Source organism: Myxine glutinosa, chromosome 11 (genome assembly GCF_964187855.1).
Source record: "Myxine glutinosa chromosome 11, kmMyxGlut1.1, whole genome shotgun sequence".
Taxonomy (NCBI): domain Eukaryota; kingdom Metazoa; phylum Chordata; class Myxini; order Myxiniformes; family Myxinidae; genus Myxine; species Myxine glutinosa.
This window is the reverse complement of record NC_136271.1, coordinates 33,951,838-33,973,720: the sequence shown is the minus strand read 5'-3', so window position 1 is coordinate 33,973,720 and position 21,883 is coordinate 33,951,838. Positions and strand designations below refer to the sequence as shown.

General features: G+C 41.6%; 1 protein-coding gene across 2 annotated transcripts in view; it reads left to right on the top strand.

Annotated features, from left to right (window-relative positions):
- Nucleotides 1–19,560, top strand: part of ZBTB11 (zinc finger and BTB domain containing 11) — an 84,133-nt gene extending 64,573 nt beyond the window's left edge. For both annotated transcript variants that reach the window (XM_068130439.2, XM_068130440.2), the window contains 4 exons: nt 3,480–3,655; nt 4,477–4,709; nt 14,094–14,162; nt 19,014–19,560. In XM_068130439.2, coding sequence (XP_067986540.2) covers nt 3,480–3,655; nt 4,477–4,709; nt 14,094–14,162; nt 19,014–19,184 — 649 coding nt within the window. In that variant the 3' untranslated portion in view covers nt 19,185–19,560. The remainder of the gene's footprint in view (nt 1–3,479; nt 3,656–4,476; nt 4,710–14,093; nt 14,163–19,013) is intronic.
- Nucleotides 19,561–21,883: the final 2,323 nt, after the last annotated feature.

Below are 21,883 nucleotides of genomic sequence, written 5' to 3'. Positions count from 1 at the left end.
AGGGGTAGAAAAGATCAAGGTTTTGGATGGGGGAAGATATGAGATGGTGGTGAACAGCTGTTTTAAAGACCTGGAGGGAGGAGTGGGATTGAAGAGACTGTGGGTGTTTGTTCCAGAGGTGGGAGAAAAGAGGAATGAAAGGATGAAGGTGACTGATCCAATGATTGATGATTCTTATTTGTGCGTTTTGTAAGGATTATACAGTTTGTAATACGGAGTCAGTAATCTATCACTCTTGAGATGAGCATGACTGGTCGGATGGCTTGGAGGCAATCGTACTCCCCTCTGAGCTGTCTAGCCTGGGTTTAAATCTCAGCCTAGCTATAAATTGCCATCCTGCCACACCTTAGCAAAAAAATTGAGGCAAACTTGCAGCCATGTGCTCCATACAAAAGAAGAGACAAACGATGCCTGTTGTATCTTTAGAGATTATCATAAATATTAGAGAGTACTTTAGACTCAACAACCCAACAGTCAAGGATGAGTCACAATTGTTTAAACGAAGGCATCTCTAAAGTACCTTGAGCCACGAACTGCTTCTTTCAGACTTTATTTCCTCATCAGAAAGGTGAAAGTTTATTCGTATGAAGTTGATGTAAAATGGCCCATTGCTTCATTTACAGGTGGAGGACAGGAGGGCAAGGAAATATGCATTGTAATGGCGAAGATAGGATAGGTACAATCAGTGATAATACAAGGAATTTAGTATGGTAAGTTACGTATAATCGGCATTACCAATCGTTTATGGATAACTTAACATATGTTAGCCTTACTTTAATAATCTTCATTGTGCAGTTTCATCTTTAAATAATAAGCAACCCAAGAGAGGGAAAAAGGGGCCATTGAAGATCAATGCATTCTTCAGATATTGCATATCATTAGCATAATTAATTTATTAATCACTAAAATAGAAGGTTGAATATTCCATTCAATGAGCAAGTTAATGAATTTAAACAGAAAAAAAGCTCATTACATTCTAAGAATTTTGTTCACTCACCATTTCTCCTCCACGTGGCATAGTCACTGTACAGGACTTCCTGCATTGAAGCAGCTATCTATATACACTCGCCACCACAAAATAATGAATATGTAGAATTGATGATGTAATTGCTGAAGAATTGTTCCAGCGTTTATTCCAAATGCCTTTTTGGCATGAGTGATGTGCAGAATACTTGATTGCAAGGTTGACCCATGCAATAATCGTTCAGCATGTGCAACGCATGCACCCTTAGGTTTTCTAGAGGTGACGTGAGGCATACGGAGCAAATTCAAAACGGTCGTTCCGAGACGATGGTGTGTGGTCATCCAAAAAACACACCAATTGCATTCTTTAACAATTTTTAACAACTACAATACCATGTCTGTCAGAAAATGAGAGGAATGAAATCATTGGACACCTTCAAGCAGGGTCTATCATTAGCCATGTTGTCAGGTTCTTTAATATGAGGAGAGAAGTGGTTTATGACCTAGGAAGACGTTTCCAAGCCACCGATCAACACGAGATATGCCAAGAATTGTTCATCCCAAGATGATGAGTCCCACTCAGGAATGATACATTAACATGACCCATCTATGAAATCTGTTTCAAACTTCCCAGAGTACAGTACTGCAAACACACTCCATGGACCTCGCAGGATATGTCAACACTGTATTGAGGCGTCTCCGTGTTGCAGGGATCAATGCGTGTTCTGTTCAGCGTCTAAGACTTGCATCATGACACATACATGCACGCTTGCAGTGGTCAAATGGGCATGTCTAATGGGCAAGTGTTATGTTTGTTCAGTGACCAATCCAGTTTTGTTCTTGAGAGGCATGTATAATGGCCGTGCATAGGTCAACAGAAGACTAAATGAGGAATATGCCCCAGTCTGTGTCCAGGAAACTGCAAGTTTTGGACGTGGTCGTGCCGTGAGGTGGTATTGGTGAAACGTTTTCCACTAACTTGATCCCTATTCATGGCAATCTGACGGCAGATCAATACATTAATGAGATTGTGCAGCAACGTGTGTTGCTTACCCTTTATCAACATGATCCAGGAATCATCCTTATGCACGATAATGCTCCTGCTCACCTGGCCATTCGAACAATGAACATTCTTGTCAATGCCAACGTTCATGTCATGACACTAACCTGCCATCTCACCAGATTTAAGTCCAATTGAACATCTCTGGATATAATTGCTCATCGTGTTTCAACCTTGCCAAGACGGCTTTGAACCTCTGCAACCGTATAGACCTGCGATGCGCTGAAACAGGGGCAGGTTCGGGCATTGAATGCCATTGCCCAGGCTCGGGTTTGAGTGCTCATATGGTCAATGCGACCATGGTGCATTGCAGTGATTGCTGCCGCAGGTGGACATAACCGGTGTTGTGATTATTTCCACATTGGATCTCGATGTGAAAACCTTCGCCACAACGCAGCATTACGTGATGAGATCACAATGAAATGGATATGTAATTATTCAGCACATATCTCCTCTGTCAGATGTTTGCACCTCATCTGTGTCCCTTGATTTCACATAAATAAATCATATCAACAAAAATCATGTGTTTGGCTTTTTTATGGTGCACAGTGTAGTATTGAATACAAGTAGTAAGTAGTATAAGCTTAAGTAATGAGGTTAAATCGTTATTAAAATTAAAAAAACTTTTGGTTTGAGTTTCATGAAATGGGAATAGAGATTCCACCGCCACCGGAAATGGAGATTCCACCACCATCGGAAATGGAGATTCCACCACCATCGGAAATGGAGATTCCACCACCATCGGAAATGGAGATTCCACCACCATCGGAAATGGAGATTCCACCGCCACCGGAAATGGAGATTCCACCACCATCGGAAATGGAGATTCCACCACCATCGGAAATGGAGATTCTACCGCCATCGGTAATGGAGATTCTACCGCCATCGGTAATGGAGATTCCACCACCATCGTTAATGGAGATTCCACCGCCATCGGTAATGGAGATTCCACCGCCATCGTTAATGGAGATTCCACCACCATCGGAAATGGAGATTCCACCGCCATTGGTAATGGAGATTCCACCACCATCAGAAATGGAGATTCCACCGCCATCGGTAATGGAGATTCCACCGCCATCGGTAATGGTAATGGATTTTTTTTTCTGCTGTGAGAAAGGAACAATATTCTTGGAGTTGGAGGTATTGAAGGCAATGTTCGTCTGACAGAAAAAGTAGATGTTCATGAACGAAACAGGTGAAGGTAGAGGTCATATCATGAAAAAGGTGTGTGTGTGTGTGTGTGTGTGTGTGTGTGTGTGTGTGTGTGTGTGTGTGTGTGTGTGTGTGTGTGTGTGTGTGTGTGTGTGTGTGTGTGTGTGTGTGTGTGTGTGTGTGTTTGCGCGTGCACGTTTAAAGGTTATGACAAGATGAAGAAAAAACAATGAAAGAATTATAGAGAATTGTGATTTATTTATTTTTTGTGATTCAAATGCCCAAGGTGTGCTTTCACCTACAGGTGTCTTGAATGTGGCCACGAGTTCTTTCAAAAGGCACTGTTTCACCACCATTTGCGGAATGCCAAACACAAAAAGCGTGGCAGACCACCAAACCCACGGACCTTGTACTGCGACATCTGCCAGAAAAGTTTCTCTTACGTTCGCGAGTTCACCCGGCACTTCAACAACCACACAGGTTTTACTCCAGTCAAAATCTTTGTGACGTCCTGACTGTAGCTTTTGTGGTCTTTCTGTCGACTCCTCTTATTGTGTACTTCATCAAATAGTCTTTTTAAAATACTGTACTTACCAAATGAGCAATTATTTTTGGACCTTGCCAATAACTCTAAATGCATTGTCATTTTCTTGATATGTTTCTTGAGTTTATCTGCACGTTTCGCCCCAACTGTTCTTTCTGACTGTTTTCGATTGTAGCCATTACTTTTGAGTGATTGGTTTCCCAATTGATGAACCTCAGTGGATTCTTTAAAACCGTACTACACCCTCACTTGTTTTATTCGGAGAACCCATAAGCAAACCCACGTTGATTGTTTCTTCCACTCTTAAATTACATTAACTTGCTGAATGATATAAAATGAAGAGGAAAACAAATTACAACTAGAACGGTACTCGGTAGAGCGCAAACCTCCGCCAGGCTGAAAAGTTTACGTTTTGTATCCGACTGATAGGCCGGATCTGTATTTGGACCTTAACCAAAATCTAATCAGCTTGTTCTTGTCACCTGCCTAGCTCATTCACCTTGTTTTGTCATAACGCATCCATAACTGTTTGAGATGTCCTGCTGACAGACAGACAAATAAACAGAGGTGAATACATAACCTATGCCCACCTTTGGTGGCAGAGGTAATAATCACTGCTTGGCTACCCTACAGGCCTTTACCTCTACTAAAGGGAAATTAACCATGAAGTAGATCAGTTTTAGCTAATTATAGGTGCACTTGCTACAAGATATGATCTCCTTTGTTTTATTTTTCTTGTTCATATTTGTGCACACAGGAATGAAGCCATTCTCGTGCATCACTTGTGGGCTTACATGGGCAGACTCACGCTCTCTCAAACGCCATGTGCGTATGCATACTGGTGAACGCCCATACATATGCCCAATGTGTGACCACTCGCATCTGGATGCAAGAACACTGCGTACACATCTGGCACGTGCTCACGGTCAAACACCGGCCTCCGTGCACCTGCAAAATGATTCCCTGCCTTTCCCACACACCGGCACACAGGCAAGAGATTAAAACATTTTTGTTAAGAACCTCAATGAACATGGCACACATGAACATCATGGTTTGTTTTATTTAAAAGAACAATAAATTTTTTTACGTGCAGTTCGTTTTCGTTTTAACATTTTGCAGTATTGAATTTAAAAGGTATGGACGATATACCGTATAAGACGCATAATTTTGTTTTTTAACTCAACTGGACTATGTCCAGCTGAGTTTTTGTCGACACCCAGTGTCCGTCGTCCGTCGTCCATCTGTCGTCTGTCTATCGTCTGTAAACAATTCGATGTCTACGCTCTAAAAGTTACAAATATTGATAAAATTTGATGAAACTTGTTTTTTTGCACCATCTTTAAGACATAAACTAGTTTGGGATTGCATTTGGGCGTTGCATGCCCAAAAATGGGCGTGGCAGGGTGGCCATATTGAAAAATCAATTTTTGTCATATATTTTTAGCACATATAAACTATATAATTTGTGGTTCTATTATGCATATTCTAACCATATTGATATAGACCAGTTGAGTTCAGGTTCCCTGGAACCTCTAGTTTAACTATAAGGTTGTTCCTCACGATCATAACTATTCCTAATATATTGTATTAACATTGAAAGGATGTTGTAAATTATATAAACTAGAAGCACCTGCTCCTGTCGGGAACAGCCAGTGGGATTATGTTATTATCCTCCTTCTAATGGGTAATTCAAAATGCATCTCCAAAATGCCACTCATTGCGTAATTCAAAACACCTCACTGCACTGGAAAACGTGGGGACAGCAATACTGTATTGTAAAGGATGTGGACTTGTAATACCCTTTCCCACCTATAGGTGCTATACGATTCACATTTACATATAAAATTTTTGTCTCACTCTCTCCATCCCAAGATCACCTGCAAAGATTTTTTTTAAAAACACCCAGGTACACTAATTTGGGTCATGCTGATGCGAGCCTCGATGTAATTGGCCCAGAACTGTAGGAGTAGCTCGCCACACACACACACACACACACACACACACACACCCGTGAATTATAGTAAGGTCTTGCAGAGGACCTGCCCTATTGGCATTGTTCCAAGCATGCAACACGTTCTTCTGACATAAACCTTTATTTGGACTGTACTGTAAAACATAGAACGAGGTTGAAAACACTTGATATTAAATGTGTCCCATCAATCTGGATACTATCTGCATAATAAATCTTTGGAATTTATACACAGCTGCTTTAGAACTAGTGCTCTGAATTCGTCAATCATAAACTTAATTCCACCCAGATGTCCTTTCAATGGTCCAAAAAGATGAGAATTACAAGGTACAAATCTACACAGTATGAGCGTGATTACTTTGAACGTAACAACCCATCTCCACTAGTAGTGGTTAATTGTGCCATGTATGGTTAATATTTGCTGTGGATTGAGCATTAATGTGCAAGAAGGTTGCACCTTGAGAATGGATACATGGCCTTTATCTGTGGATTGCTTGTGTCCCTCAATGAAGAAGTTCCACATGAATTAAGCTTCGTCTCAAAACACTGCCAATGCCTTTTAGTTGATGATTAAACCTTGAAATTCGTCTTCTTTTGTTTGGTGGCGGAGACCAAGGATGTCTCCACTCCATGCTGGTTTGGCTTTAATCTGGCATGAAATGATATGCTGGGTTCTCTTCACATCAATTTTCAAGAAACGTTTTCTCACCCTTTGCCAGCATTACAGCTCTATTGCAATGGCCACACAAGTTGCCTTTTGATCAAACGTGAGGTGAGGTTCATTGGTACCCACATTCCACGATATTGAACTTCACATTGGAATGAGTGATTGTTTCTCCAATTTCAACTTGGGGTATAGCTGGATTACTATATGTGAAATCGCTGAAGAATCACGTGCAAAACTAGAACGGCACTCGGTAGAGCGCATACCTCCACCAGGCTGAACCGTTTGTTTTGTTTCCCAATGATAGGCCGGATCTGGATTCAGACCTGAACCCAAATCTAATCGGTTTGTTCTTGTCACTTAATCAACTAATTCACCAAGTTTAGTCATAACTCGTCCATTACTTTTTTAAATATCATGTTATATATATATATATCGCTTTTAGCCCAATCTCCTTTCACCTCTCTCACCAGCCATGGCTCTTCAGCAAAGGACTTCTGTGACACTGGGACTGACACAATCTGTCAATTTCCCGACCCGGATCTCAGTCAACGGAGCATCTTCTCTTCTGGACTTGGTTATGACTAACTTCCCTGAAAATGTCTGCTGCTCTTCTTCTGCTCCAATCGGCTCATATGATCATGTGCTTGTTAAAGTGGACATCTCTCTGACCATTCTCAGGGAGCCTCCTCAGCATCGACAAGTCTAGCATTTCACTCAGGCCAACTGGCACGGTCTTCAAGCAGGCATCAATCATCTGGACTGGTCTCCCATCTCTACCGCCTCTGACATCAACTCATCCTGGGAATTCTTCCAAATAAATTGCTCTCTCTCATGCACAGATTTATCCCATCTCATCTTCAGTTGTCATACCCTTCCTCCCGTCCATGGTACACGGAATCTTGTGGTGAGGCTATTGCCCAGAAACAACTTGCTTTTGTCTCCTGGAAAGCAAATCCAACGGAAGGAAATCTCATTTCCTTTCACAAAGCCCGAAACAAGTGTGTGTCCACCCTCAGGAGAGCCAGGAAACAATATCCCTCCGTTCTCAGGACCGAACTCTCTTATCTGTCTCCCTCTTCCAAATCCTGGTGGCGTCTGGTCAAATCTGTTTCTGGTGTTTGTTCCCCCTTCATCCCCTCCCTCACCTCAAACGGCCACACGGCTGACTCCGCACGTGAAAAAGCTGAATGCCTCAACTCTGTGTTTGCCTCTAAATCTTGTGTCCCAAACCCATCCCTCTCTGTACCCACCGTACCCAGTCATACCCAGCTGCTCCTGGACTCTGTGTCCTTTCCTCCTGACAAGGTGGAAAAGTTTCTGTCAACCCTCGACTCTGATTCTGCAACTGGACCTGACGGCATCAGCCCACGGGTCCTAAAATCCTGTTCTTCCGCTCTTTCACTCCCTCTCTCTGTTCTCTTCACCCTCTCTTTTGCTAAAGGTAATCTGCCATCTGCTTGGAAATCTGCCATCATCACCGATTTGCACAAAAAGGTGCAAAAACAGATCCCAGCAACTACAGACCAATCAGCCTTCTCCCAATTATCAGCAAAGTCATGGAATCCATCATTGCTTCAGATATGAAATCTTTCCTCTACTCCAATGGCTTGATCTCTGATCATCAATTTGGTTTCAGACCTAATCACTCTACTCTGGACATGCTGCTTCTGCTTTCTCAACAATGGATGGAGGTCCTCAATACCAAACAGGAAATTAGAGCTGTCTCCCTTGACATATCACGTGCCTTCGATACGGTCTGGCACCCCGCTCTGCTCACCAAACTCTCCTCTTTTTGTATATATGGAAATCTCCACGCATGGCTGGCGGACTTCCTCTCTAGTCGTAGTCAACGTGTGGCCCTGAATGGGTTTCTCTCATCTCCTCTTCCTGTTCAGGCTGGAGTTCCCCAAGGCAGTGTTCTGGGCCCTGTGCTTTTTCTGGTCTTCATCAATGATCTCTCTGACTCTCTTGAAAATCCCCTCTATCTCTTTGCTGATGACTCTACTCTCTGTCGCTCCATTCTTCATCCCTCAGATCGGCAGTCTGCAGCCTCCTCACTCTCTGCAAACCAGGACAAAATCACAGACTGGGCAAACAAGTGGAACATGTCTTTCAATCCTGACGAATCTCACACTCTTACGATGTCTCTCCTGCAGCCTCTCTAGCTCGTCTTCACGCTGTTGAAACCAAAGCATTCAGAATCATTGGAATCTCCCGCGATGAAGCTAACTCCAAGGGCCTCTCACTCACTCACCGCAGGCAGGTTGGTGGTCTTTCCGTCTTCTACCGACTCCTCTCTGGCCTTGCCCCCCCCCCCCCCCAGCTCTCTCTGGGCTCTGTCCCGCAAATATTGCTACAGGTCGCACAAGATCTGCCTGCAACCCTCTTATGGTTAAACTGCCAAAATCAAGACTCTCTGCTGACCTTCACTCCTTCATTCCTCTTTTCTCCCACCTCTAAAACAAACTCCTTCACTCTCCAATTCCACTCCACCCTCCAGGTCTTTAAAACAGCTGTTCACCACCATCTCTTATCTTCCCCCATCCAAAACCTTGATCTTTTCTACCCCCGCTAATTTCACCCCAATTCCACTTTTTCGAAATACCAACTTGTGTCCTTGTGTTTTATACTTCTCCCACCTCCCCCCCCCCCCTTCCCATGCCTCCTCCCCCAAGCCCTCTCCCTCCCACACATCTCCCTGCTCTCAAATGTTGTGTGTAATAATAATAATAATAATACATTTATTTTATATAGCGCTTTTCATGAAGCCCAAAGACGCTTTGACAGAGTACAAAAAACAAGTGCAAAAAGACAAAAATCAATAGGTAAATAATCAAAGCAAAAGGAAGGAGCAGGAGAAGAGATAGTCAGGGGTTAAATGCTGTGGGTTAAATGTTGAATGCAGTATTGAACAGGTGGGTCTTGAGTGATGTTTTGAATGTGGTGAGTGAGGAGGAGTCTCTGATGGTGTGAGGTAGTGAGTTCCAGAGGGTGGGAGCAGCGATGGAGAAGGCCCTGCCCCCCCAGGATCTGAATTTGGTCCGGATGGGGGGGGGGGGGGCGTCAGGAGGTTGGTACCAGCAGAGCGGAGGTTGCGGGTGGGAGTGTGTCTGGAGAGGAGGTCAGCCAGGTAATAATTTTAGCTTTAATTGTTTGTGTGCTTCCCCTTCTCTCCCCATCTTGTCTTCCGCTCCCTCTTTTGATATATTTTGTTTGTCTGGTTGATTTGTTTGTGAAGTAAATGTTAGCTCTTTCACGAGCCTCGATTCAGTATACCAAAAAAATTTTTTTTAAATCTCTCAATGGTGAAGAATCACTTAAACAATAAATAATTATCTTATCCGAATCCATATTCAGATCTTCACCAAAATGAAATCGTTTCGTCCTTGGCGCACACCCAATCGATCCACCAAGTTTCATCCAGATCAGTCTCTAACTTTTTGAGATATTCTGCTATATGTCGGTTTTATCCTTATCACTCAATGGTGAAAAATCACTTAAAAGTTAAATAATTCTCATATCCGAATCCATATTCAGATCTTCACCAAAATTGAATCAATTAGTCCTTGTCACACACACAACCTGTCCACAAAGTTTCGTCTAAATCCGTCCATAACTTTTTGAGACATCCTGCTTTGTATCGTTTTTGGTCTTATGGTGAAGAATCACTTTAAAAATTCTACTAGCTGGACCCGGATCCGGATCTTCACCAAGATCTAATCATTTCGTCCTTGTCACATCCCCAACCTCTCTGCCAAATTTCGTCCGAATCCATCCACAACTTTTTGAGATTAATAAATTTACTGTTTAATACATTTTGTATTTGCTTGAGTGGCAGTAGTTGGTGTTGCATGTGAACATTCTCAAGATCGCTCGCCAATTTGTGCCCATTCTTGAACTCGAGGCACCATTTAAACCAGGGGTTCCCAACCTTTTTGTGTTATGGCCCCCTTGGCTCCCAGAGCACATCCCCAGCATCCCCCTCCCTTTCGTGAGGATCGAGCGGCGGAGCACGTATAAGTAGGCTAGGGGGGTGTGGGGGCATGCCCCCCAGAAATTTTTTGATTTTTAGATGCTCTGTGGTGCATTCTGAGAGATGTTTTTTCCTTTAATTGGTTATTTTGTTTGTATGAGAATTGGTAAATTATTACACACAAAAAGGAGGAATTCCAAGTAGCCAACATGAACATTTAGTTCCATAGTTTTTTTCTGTTCCTTACTGGCTCCCAACTACATCGTTCTTGGAAGAAGCAAACAAAGCAACGTCGCTCGAATGATGCATGTTTGATATGAGATTTTAATATTATCAGTAGCAACACTATGTACAGCATAAAATAGAACTGTCACACAAGAAAACAGTATGAAAAGGTTCCAAGTCAAGAATATGTGAAAACTAAAAACCTCTGTTGTGTCTGTATTTAACGCAGTGTGTTATAATGTCACAAAAAGAAACTCAATTTGACAACAACTCAGGTAATCAAAACGAGGGACACGGTGCATGCGCCGTAAAAGTGAATTAAAAACTCGGTGGGATGGCTGAAATTGCATTTTAGCTACCAATTGGGGTATCCGTGGGTGAGTCACAGTCAGGGCACAGCGGAGGTCATCTTCCACGGGGAGCCGATTACGCTGTTTCGATTTGATATTCAACAGCATGGAAAACCCCGCTTCGCAGAGATAGGTAGACGAGAATGGCAGAAACACCCGGATAGCTATCTGGCTGATATTAGGGTAGCGATCCATTCCCACCCAAAACTCCGTCAAGCTCTTCTCTTCGAATGTGTCTTTGGCAAATGAATCGTTTCGGAGATCCAAGAATTCATCTTGCATTGCCTCCGGCATGCTCTCTACGCAAAGAATGAATGAATGAATGATCGTTTTAAGGCCATTTTCCCCGCTGGAGCAGGGGTTAGCCTTGCGGGCCCCATGACAATCATGGTTCCCTGTTTAAGGCAATGTTTTTATGGCTGGATGCCCTTCCTGACACCAACCCTTGGTCGCCTCTTATGATGCGCAGGGATACGGTGTACCTATTCTAAACCGGGGTACACACCGTGATCATTCATCCCAGCAACCTGGTACTCAAAGGTTGACGGAAAAAGGATTCCTCACACTTTTTGCCTCATTGTCGTCTAAATCAGGAAAATACTTATGAAATTCTAGCTCCAGTGACTGCAGATGTTCAAGAATGTCATTTTTCAGGTCGGGATCAAGCTCTTTTCCCATGCTGTCTTGCAATTCAGACATTCTTTTGAACATAGCAATGTTTCCTGTGTTCACTTTCCTGCGCCAGTTTTGGAGCTTGGCAACAAATCCTCTGAGGTGATCGTGGAAAAGAATAATATTAGTCACTCTTCCTTGGAGCTTGAAGTTCAGCTGGTTCTGCTGCTCGAAAATGTCAGCAAGATAAGCAAGTCGTTTGTTCCACAATTCTTCGTCGTAATGCTGCAGGTCATGTTTGCCCTGAAGATTCAAGAAATGTTTGACTTCTGCACGAAGTTCAAAGACGTGGTTCAGAACATTCCCTTTCGAAAGCCAGCGTACAGCAGTATAGTACAGCAACGTTTCATGTTCCGCATTCATGTCTTTACACAGCTCCTTGAACATTCGGGTGTTGAGAGCCCCTGCCTTGATGTAGTTAACAATCTTGATTACAACTTCAAGAACTTTCTTCAATGAGAGAGGGAGAGTCTTACAAGCCAGGGCGTAGCGATGAATCGTACAGTGGGTTCCTTTCTCTTGTGGTGCCATCATCTTCACTTTTGCTTGGAATCCGGATTTGGAACCAAGCATGGCAGGAGCACCGTCAGTACAGACACCGCATACATTCTCCCACTGAATTCCTCCCGCATCGAAGCACAACTTCATTTTTTCCATGACGTCGTTAGCTTTTGTCGTTGTTTCCAGGGCAATGCAGAACAATAATTCTTCCTTGATATCATCTCCCTTGACATAGCGAACGAATGCCAGTAACTGGGAGCAGGAACTAACATCGGTCGATTCATCAAGTTAAAAAGAAAACAAGCCGAAAGGCACCGCCTTAATCTCATTGACGATCTGTTGTTTCACATCTTCCGACATGTCACGGATACGATGCTGCACTGTGTTATTCGATAAAGACACCTGTTCAACTTTGCGAGCCTCTGCCTTGCCGAGAACCCGTTCGACATTGAGGAGGGTACAAGGCTTGATGAGAGTCTCCCCAATCGAGTGGGGTTCTTTCTTCTTTGCAATTTCAAGAGAAACTTCATAAGAAGCCTGGACAGTTGCTACATTTTGTTGTTGAAAAGCTCCTCCCTCATCCAACTTCTGTCGCTTTAAATTTCTTTCATGCCACTTGAAAAATTTGGGATCCTGCTTTGCATGTTGTGCACGATTCGTCTCGAGGTGCAACTTCAACTTGGATGGCCTCATGGATTCAGTACTCAAAACCTTGTGACACAGCACACATTGTGGTTTCTCTTGGCCAGACATGGTAATGGACGTGAATCCAAGCTTTATGTATTCGTCAAGATACTTTCTTTTTTTACTCCCAGAAGCCATAACGTCAAATCTGTAATAGGGGAAAAACAAAACAATATCAAAGTCAAAACAATAAATAATTTTTTTTTTTTAATTGTTGGTATGGTTCAAATTACCCCATGCCCCCTCCGAGAAATACACCATGGCCCCCCCGGGGGCCATAACCCCCAGGTTGGGAACCACGGCTTTAAACACTACGTGAAAAGGTTGCGTCACCAAATTGTGCAAGCGGCTTGTTGCGAATTTCAGCTGCTTGTGACGTTTTCCTTCGCAATGAACAGATGGACCTCTGTGACACAGCAAACGTGATACGGCCTACCATCTTCATCACATCCAGAAAGCTTTGACCAACAGTGATGTCACTTCCTGCTCGACCTGCTCAGGGTAGACATCATTATTGCACAAAATTTGAGCAATTAACTCATATTTTGACATCTACAATATAAAGTCATCAAACTTGAAGCCACCCTTGCACAAAATATTTTGTGGCTTGGTCTAATATTCATATCTTATTCCAAGAACGTTTTGAACTCCCTATGTACAACAATATTATATTGGATGCTATTCATTTCAAAATGAACGTAGAGCAGCAACGAAGGCTGGAAAGGGTGGAAATGCGAATGGTTCGGTGGATGTGTGGAGTATCGTTGAGAGAGAGGAAGACAAATGATGAATTGCGAAAGATGATGGGAATAGAGCCTGTGATGGATGCTGTGAAGAGAAACAGTTTGAGATGGTTTGGTCATGTGTTGAGGAAGGATGAAAGTGACTGGTTGAGAAGAGTGATGGAAATGAATGCAGAAGGAAATAGAGGACGGGGAAGACCGAGAAAGACTTGGCTAAAGATGGTCGAAGAAGAAATGCGGGCAAGGGGGTTAACAAGGAGAGATGCAGAAAATAGGGCAAATTGGAGAAGATTGTCATGGGGACTGCAAGGCGAACCCCCGCTCTTGCAGGCAAAATGGCCTTAAAATGCCTGTTGTTGTTGTTTGTTGTTGTATTCATTTCAAAATCACTGTAAATTATGCATTTTTAAACTATATGATATTTTATCATTTGATTCTTCTAAAAGTGATGTTTGCATTTTCATCTGGGGGAGGGGAGTGAGGGGGGTGTGCAATAGCATTTGAACTCATTCATCACTGTAAAGTGGAAGGGCATAAAAGTAATGCATTGACTTCCTGAAATGTCGAATACATTTTTCTCTCCCAACCAGGTGAAACACGACTTGCATCTCGAGGAAGGACAAGGGGGAACAGTTACCATGTCATTACAATGGACAGAGGTATTGCAACTCGAATAATTAACTGAGATGCAGCAAAGCACCGTTTATAAAACTGTCATGAATTGCAACTATCTTCAGACAATGAAATTTTTGAGAGAACAACAAAAAAGTTAATTCAATTTTAAATTACAACCACATGGTAAAAGCACAATCACTTACAAATATTGAAGCCCTCTGATGTTTGCAATAATTATTTTGCCACCAATTGTTTTTAAGCCTGGTGTCGTATCTTATAAGACACCAGGCTTAAAAGTTGTTTTTAAGCCTGGTCAGATCTTAGGGTCTTGACTTTGAGCCCTTGTCGTGCCGTTGAAATAACACCAGGTGGGTTGACTCAGCCTGTCATCCTTCCGAGGTCGGCAAAATGAGTACCAGTCTACTGGGGTAATAACTCATTTCAGTATCCTGCGTCGGAGTGGTGAGCCATCCAGGATTGTACTCCTCTCCTTAGCCAATGAAACTGCCTCGGCAGCCCGATATGTCTAAAAGGAATGGTTATTATTATTCGTAATTGTTTTTGACAAATAATTTCAATGGATATCTGCTCTCACAGTAAAAGTCTAACGATTGTACTCGACCTTTTAAACTATATATTAATGTTGTTGAGTACAGTAAAAGGAATATAGTATAGATTAGCAGGGGTGCACTGTTGGCATTTTGTGCAAAATCCTTTTTGGCATTTTGATGGATACAATTTTTTTTTGTGGGAGTCTAAAACACTTCGCGACACCCACTAAGGAATGTGGGTGGGGATCATTTAATATTACCTTTCAAATAGCTACAAAGGCTATAGAGCGATTTAAAAAATAAAATAAAAATCCAACTTTATTTTCAGTTTTCAAAAAAAATTGTTTTCCTAAAACACTCCCTAGTTTATGAACCTCTGAAAGTTGATTAATATCTGTTCAGCCATCTCTGAGAAAAATGGTGACCCAAAAACACACACATACCTCTCATATAGCATAGTTATGAGTTTGTTTGTTCCTTATTTTGTTTCCAAATCCCTGTACCAATTTCTTCAAAACTTGCTGTACTGCATTATTTTCACAGGCAGAATGTCAATGTCACAATAAAACTTTAAATTACTAATCAAAATGATGTAAAAACAAAACATGAAATAACAGCACTTTGGATGATCGTGAGTCTTATTTTGGATGCCCCTCTTGATGGGGAGGGGGCGGAGCTTGACTTGTCCCACTGTGTTCGAAGGTCTATGCTTTGTCGGGAATCAAATCATTTGCATTTAAATATTTATGTTCCATATGCAGAATGACAATATAGAAATAATCCACAGTTCTGCGTTGTCCCATTAGTAATTCTGTGGGAATTGTCCCATCCAAAATTATTTGGGAACTGTCTCGTCTGAGGATGGGTTCTTCACTCCTATATGTTAATTAAAATGTAATTTCCAGCTTTAGTTGCAGTCTGTGAAAGTTACAGAACCACCCACGACTAAAAACAATGTTAGTTGCTGCACATTTAGTTCAGGTACAGAGAAAAGGCAAGGTGGAAGAAGAATTTCTAGATTTTGTCCAGTATTACTGTTTAAGACCATTTGGTGATCAGCATACAAAAGGAGGGCACTGTTGGACCTCTTTTTAGGTACCGTAAAATTCGGACGATTAGCCGCAACTTTTTCCCTCAACTTCGACCTCTGCGGCTAAAATAACGATGCGGCTTGTTTATGGAATTTTCCGATGTTGCGGGTTTTCCTGATGACGCGTTCAGGCCAAATCAAGTTGTTGTCGTCAGTCTCCAGTCTATGTATAGAATCGCATTAGGTTTCAAAACTGGTTTTGACTCTTCGTGAATTCAAAACTCACTGTAAAAGTGTGCTCGTGATAACTGTTTACGGTTTTTTCCTCCAAATTTACACACGGCCTTTACATACACGAAACATTCAGTTACCGGTAATCGCCCTTGCACAGACAACAAAGGCTTTCAGAGGTAGGAAATGCCGATGGCCCGAACTGGAAGACGAACTTGAAGACTGGGTTAACACACAGAGAGTGGATGGTCGGGGTGTTTCTACTGTTCAGATTAGACTCAAAGCAGCGTGGGGAAAAGTAAAACAATCTACGATCGTCAACAGCTTTCGCAAAGCTGAAATCTTGTATGTAGCAGACGACAGAGAAGCCACCAGCTCCAGCCAGCAAGACTGGGATTCATCCGACAGTGAAAAAGAGGCCGGGGTCAGCGATGCAGCCATAGCAGAAGAAGCTGTGCTTCTGTTGTTCAACTCTGACACTGAAGACGAAGCTTTCAGTGGCTTCAGTGGAAATTATGACGACGACGAATAAATGTGACTACCGGTATTTTTTGATTGTGTGTATTATTCTGTATCTTTGGTGTAGCTCTATTTTTATTTTTGTGTTGCTTTGTCACTGAATTTGTAATTGAATTTGTGCTTTGCGTGCGTCTGACAAGTTTCTGTGGCTGTCGAGTTTCTCACTTTTTGTGGTTAATTTTCGGACGTTTTTGTGCTTGGTTTTTTGTGCAACATTTGCGGCTTATAAACCAGTGCGGCTTGTGTGTGTTTAAATTCCAGATTTTTTTTAAAATTTAGGGGATGCGGCTTATATAACGATGCGCTCAATGGTCCGAAATTTATGGTAATCATCTGAAGAAGGTGGAAGGAGATTAGCATATAGAGACGAGTGACCACAACATGTTACCAGCAAGGATTCGATTTGGAAGGGGAGCTTGAAATTGTAGACCAAAACAATTGGATTTTATAAGGCAGGAAAAGCAAGTTAGATGCTTCAGTTTGTGCCAAGATCACAGAAGGGTAATCTGCATCAGAGAAATGGTCAACCATTCTGATCGGTGCAGAAAATAAATTGGGAGAATGGAAAGTAACTATATTTCAGTCAGGTGCAAATCTAGAGGCAGGAAGAGTCGAGAGTGATGAGCAAGGAAGTGAGAAATATAATTTTGGAGAAGCAGAAGGTACTTATTATGCAATAGAAAAAACACTGAAGGCAAATTGGCAGTAATTGTTTTAAGCTGAGTCTAGTTAAAGAAAAACTAACTTGTAAGTCAAAAGAGGTTATGAGAGGGTTATGGCAAGGACTATAAACCAGACTCGGTGGCATGATGGTTGTAGTGTTTGAGTCTGAAAGGTAGGCAGTTTGATTTTGACTGGAGGAGAATCCATGTGGAGGAGGAAATTTCTCCTTTATTGCCCCACTGAGTGTGAAGAGAAAAGCGCCATCAAAGATGGCGTCGCCGATACCCCTGGGAGATTGTCGCTAACCCTAAGCTGCTCTTTGTCTTAAGTCAAGAATGGTGTTGTCTTGTGTAATTGTCTGCATGCAAGTATATGATTTGTGTTGCAGTTCTTTCATCAGCATTAGACCATGTAAAAAAAAAAAAAAAATTGCAATGCTTTGCCTTGTGACAGCATTGAGGACTGTGTATTAAAATATATATATGATGTATATAAAAATAAAAAGACTGGAGAGAAATTGGCACATATAGGAATAAGCTGAGTCCAGTTAAATAAAAACAAATTATAAACCTGGAGTTGAACCCAGGAGAGGTTATGAGGGTTCGGGTAAGGAATATTAAATACAACAAGGAGAAAAAGACAAATGTCATAGCCCCCATGGTTTTAGTTATTTTGCTCAATGGAGTTAAAAGGCCACTAGTCTGCCATTTTTGGTTGGATTACAAAACAAAATCTTCTACATGTATATATTCTCATATATTCTCTTTGTGCCAAGTTTGAACAAAATCGGTCTATGTATGTCAGAGAAATGGTTGAGGACACGTTTAAATAACAAAATGGCCGCCAGTTGGACATATTGCATCTAATCTCGAAAAAAATGGCATGCATATGTAAGTTATCATTCATTTTCGGTGTGCCAAGTTTGAATAAGATTGGTAAATGCATGTCTAAGAAATGGTTGACGACGTGTTCAGTATCGGTTTTTTTTTTTTTACAAACAAAATGGCTGGCAGGCTACTAGTCGGCCATCTTTGATTGCATTGCAAAATAAAGTGAGGTACAAATGTATGCCATCATGTACTGTGTTTGTGCCATGTTTGAACAAAATCAGACCATGCATGTTCAATAAATGGTTGGGGATACGTTTAAGTACCAAAATGGCCGCCCGCCAGCCATATTGGATCGGATCTCGAAAAATAATGACCTGCATATGTAAGCCATCATTTATTATCTGTGTGCTACGTTTGAATAAGATTGGTAAATGCATGTCTGAGAAATGGTTGAGGATGTGTTCAACATAGTTCTTTACAACTAAAATGGCCACCAGTCGGCCATCTTTGATTACATTGTGAAACAAAATGACGTACATATGTATACCATTATGGGTTGTGTTTGCCCCATATTGGAGCAAACAAGATCAGGTTGTATATGCATAGACAGACGAAACCCAATCCATAAGCTCACGTTTCGGACTAAGCACTAAGTCCAATGGGGGCTAATAACATCTTGCCCTGAGGGCATTGAGTCTGACTGTGGACTGGCACAACTAATAGATTACATCGAGGTTAAGCAGATTACACCTTTCCTAAAAGTTATTAATGAGCCAGCTGTGTTTATAACCAAAAGTAATCATGAATTGGCAATTCTCATGTCACTATATTCGGTTCCAGAAGCTTAGAGTCCAAGTCCTAATAACTTTCAGCTGGGATTTGAACCTATAACCTCTGGGATGCCAGTTTGGTGTTCTTCCCATGAGGTATTATTATTACTACCTGACCATTAACATAAGCTAAAGTACTAGCCAGCAAAGAAGTGTCACAAGCTATGGTAAGAGTGTATTTTTGCTATTTTAGTTAATGTCTCATGATCTGCTTTTGAACCTCACCCTCTCGTCCATGCAGCCTCAGTGCGCACAACCCAGCACAGATACAGCGATGGTAGAAGACTCTTCTCTTCTTGTGGCCCCTGTGGAAAGACCTAATATGGTGGTCCCTCTCAATGAGGAAGGCATTCTTGAGGTTGTGAATGTGGTTTTGGCTCATTCGGGTAGACCAAGTGGAATACAAAGTTAGCGGAGAACAAAGATGTATGTGAAAAATCCAGTGAGTATCAGACTGAAGAACAAACATTGTAATAGGCTGTTTATTCTTGAAAAAATAACAAATAAATGTCACTTTATGCATCAGCTTACATTTCTTATACAATTTCCAGCAAATGAATAAACTCTCCATGATCTTCTAAAATATCATGGCATTTTAATGAAAATTAACAGCAGCTGTCCATAAAACCATTCCCTTTGACATCCAACCCTCTCTCTGACTCCCTTCCTACTTGTAAGCGTAAGGTCTCATTTCCCATTTATTGTTCACTATCCATTCCATTCCACTTTGGAGACCTTTCAAGTGAAACACTTGTGAAATTAAAAAAAGAAAGATATATTCCTTATCATTGGTTGTTTTTATTATCATTATTATTTTTGCAGAACATCGCTGAAATTTCATATATCTTTTTTATTTTTTTATTAGTTATTAGTTTATTATTAGTTATTATTTTATAGTTAATTTATTTATTATTATTATTATTTATTATTTATTTTTTATTTAGTACACAACTTGGTCCTCACACAATTGTTCCTAAACACAAAAAATGTTATTCCATTTGTTAATAAACCATGTTATATTTCTGGAATATCTTACTATAATTCACCAAATGTCCGTCCGTCTGTCTGTCCGTTCGAAGGTACCGTAAAAACTGCTGAACCGATCGCAACGATATTTTGGGTGGATAATCCTGGGATCTCCAGGAGTAAAATAGGCTATTTAGTTTTCCCAATTTCAGCTTTGGCCTCCAGCATTCTCAGGTTTGGACTCCCGCATAACATTCGCGTTCGCATAACGTTCATTGTGACGATGTTCTCATTGTGACGATGTTGTTTTCCCGGGTGCCACACAAACGGCTGCATCGTCTCGGTAACCTCGGACAAGACTCGGTGACCTCGGACAAAGACCTTTTATAAGGACACGGGTTGAATCCCTGCTTGAGAGAATTCCAACCCCCTCGCCGCCATCACGGCCATCTCTCCAACTCACAATCCCACGAGATATGTGGAAAGGACGACCCAAAACCAATATAAACATCATTAAACATCATTTGTATATAAACATCATTAAAAGTAAATAATGACCTCGGCCAAAGTTCAAACGACATTTAATCTCTACATGAGAGAATTCCACATAGCTATTTGGGTGGTGAATACGCTAACAGATCGCTGTCTCCATCGATCTTGCCAAGGCCGTAACAGCTATCGGCTCAAAATCCTTTTAACTGTTGATTTGGTAGATTTTACAATGAAGGAAACATCAACAATGTTGTTAAAAGTTTGTTTTGTGATTAATTGGTGTTATGTTGTTTGGAATTAAAAAAGAGATGTCGAGTTCAAGTGAATGACGACATGCCGTGATGGTTTCTACTTTCTGAACGTGAACTTGGTGGATCACCATATGCAGATTCGCCACGGACCCACGATCGATGTTTCTATACGTGAACGTACCCGTTTGATTGCGAACGGGTACGTTTTTCATGGAAGTCCTTCACGAACTTGCTGTCCATTACTGACGTGCGACTGAAGGTGCTACAGGAATGTGGAATTTATTGGTTTCATGCTTTAACATTCGCCGTATCTGCATTGCCTATTTGCTTCTGGCCTCCCACCTGTGCGTAGTACGGGTATCTCCCTAGTTGTTTTAATGCCTTATAATTCTGTCATCAAATAGCAATGAGGTGCAATTTTTTTATTTTTTTTTTAAAGAGGTAATTCTTTAGGATTAAGGGAGTGTTTGTTAACGGAGCAATATGACAGCTTCCAATGTTCATTCTCTTGTGTACGAGCCAGAAATTTGATAAGGACACAGTTCATGAAACACTTTGGTAACACATTGGCATTTTTTACCCCTGTCTGTTTGTCTGTCTTCGTTTGTGAGCAGATCTAATAGTTATGAATGGATTCGGACAAACGTTGGTGGACATGTTGGGTGTGTCACAAGGACGAATTGATTCGTTTTTGGTGAAGATCTGAATCTGGATACCTTAATTATTTAAGTAATTCTTCACCATTGAGAGCTGGGGCCAAAAACGATATTGTTATGGGCGTCGAGGATGAGGACCTGAGTTCCAAACGTCACTCCCGACTAAGTGTTTTATAGGGTGACTAATGTCAGCGACCCCAAGTCCTATCCCTAACCCGCCGGGCCGAGGCCCGCAAGCTGGCCGAGCGGTTTTTGGAAGCTCAAACTTTTGGTTTAGTGCAAAGAGTTTAAACTGCCACACTGTCAGCTCAGGGGAGCTTGGAACCCGATCCGAAAAAGGTCAAACAAACAAAATGAAATACAATCAGTTTACTTCAAATAATGCAAAACGATACAATAATCAAATTATATAAGTCCAAGTATGACAGACTTAATTAATTAATAATGACAGACTGAAACAATTAACACAGGCCACATACAACTGATATGAAAGGCTGACACAACATCCACACACAACACTCTATCTAACCCAGGGAAGGGAAGGGAAGGTAAGCAAAGTAATAAAATAATAATCGCAGGGAATTTAAATAAAATGTGATATGGGGATGGAATGGGGTTCAGGCCTGTTTGAAGAGCAGCTTACTCAACGTTCCTCAGAGCGGGCTTGGCAGGAACCAAGGTTCATCAACGTTCCGCAATCCCCCTCTCCTTTCATCAACCTCCATGAGCAAGGATCGCGTTTTCAC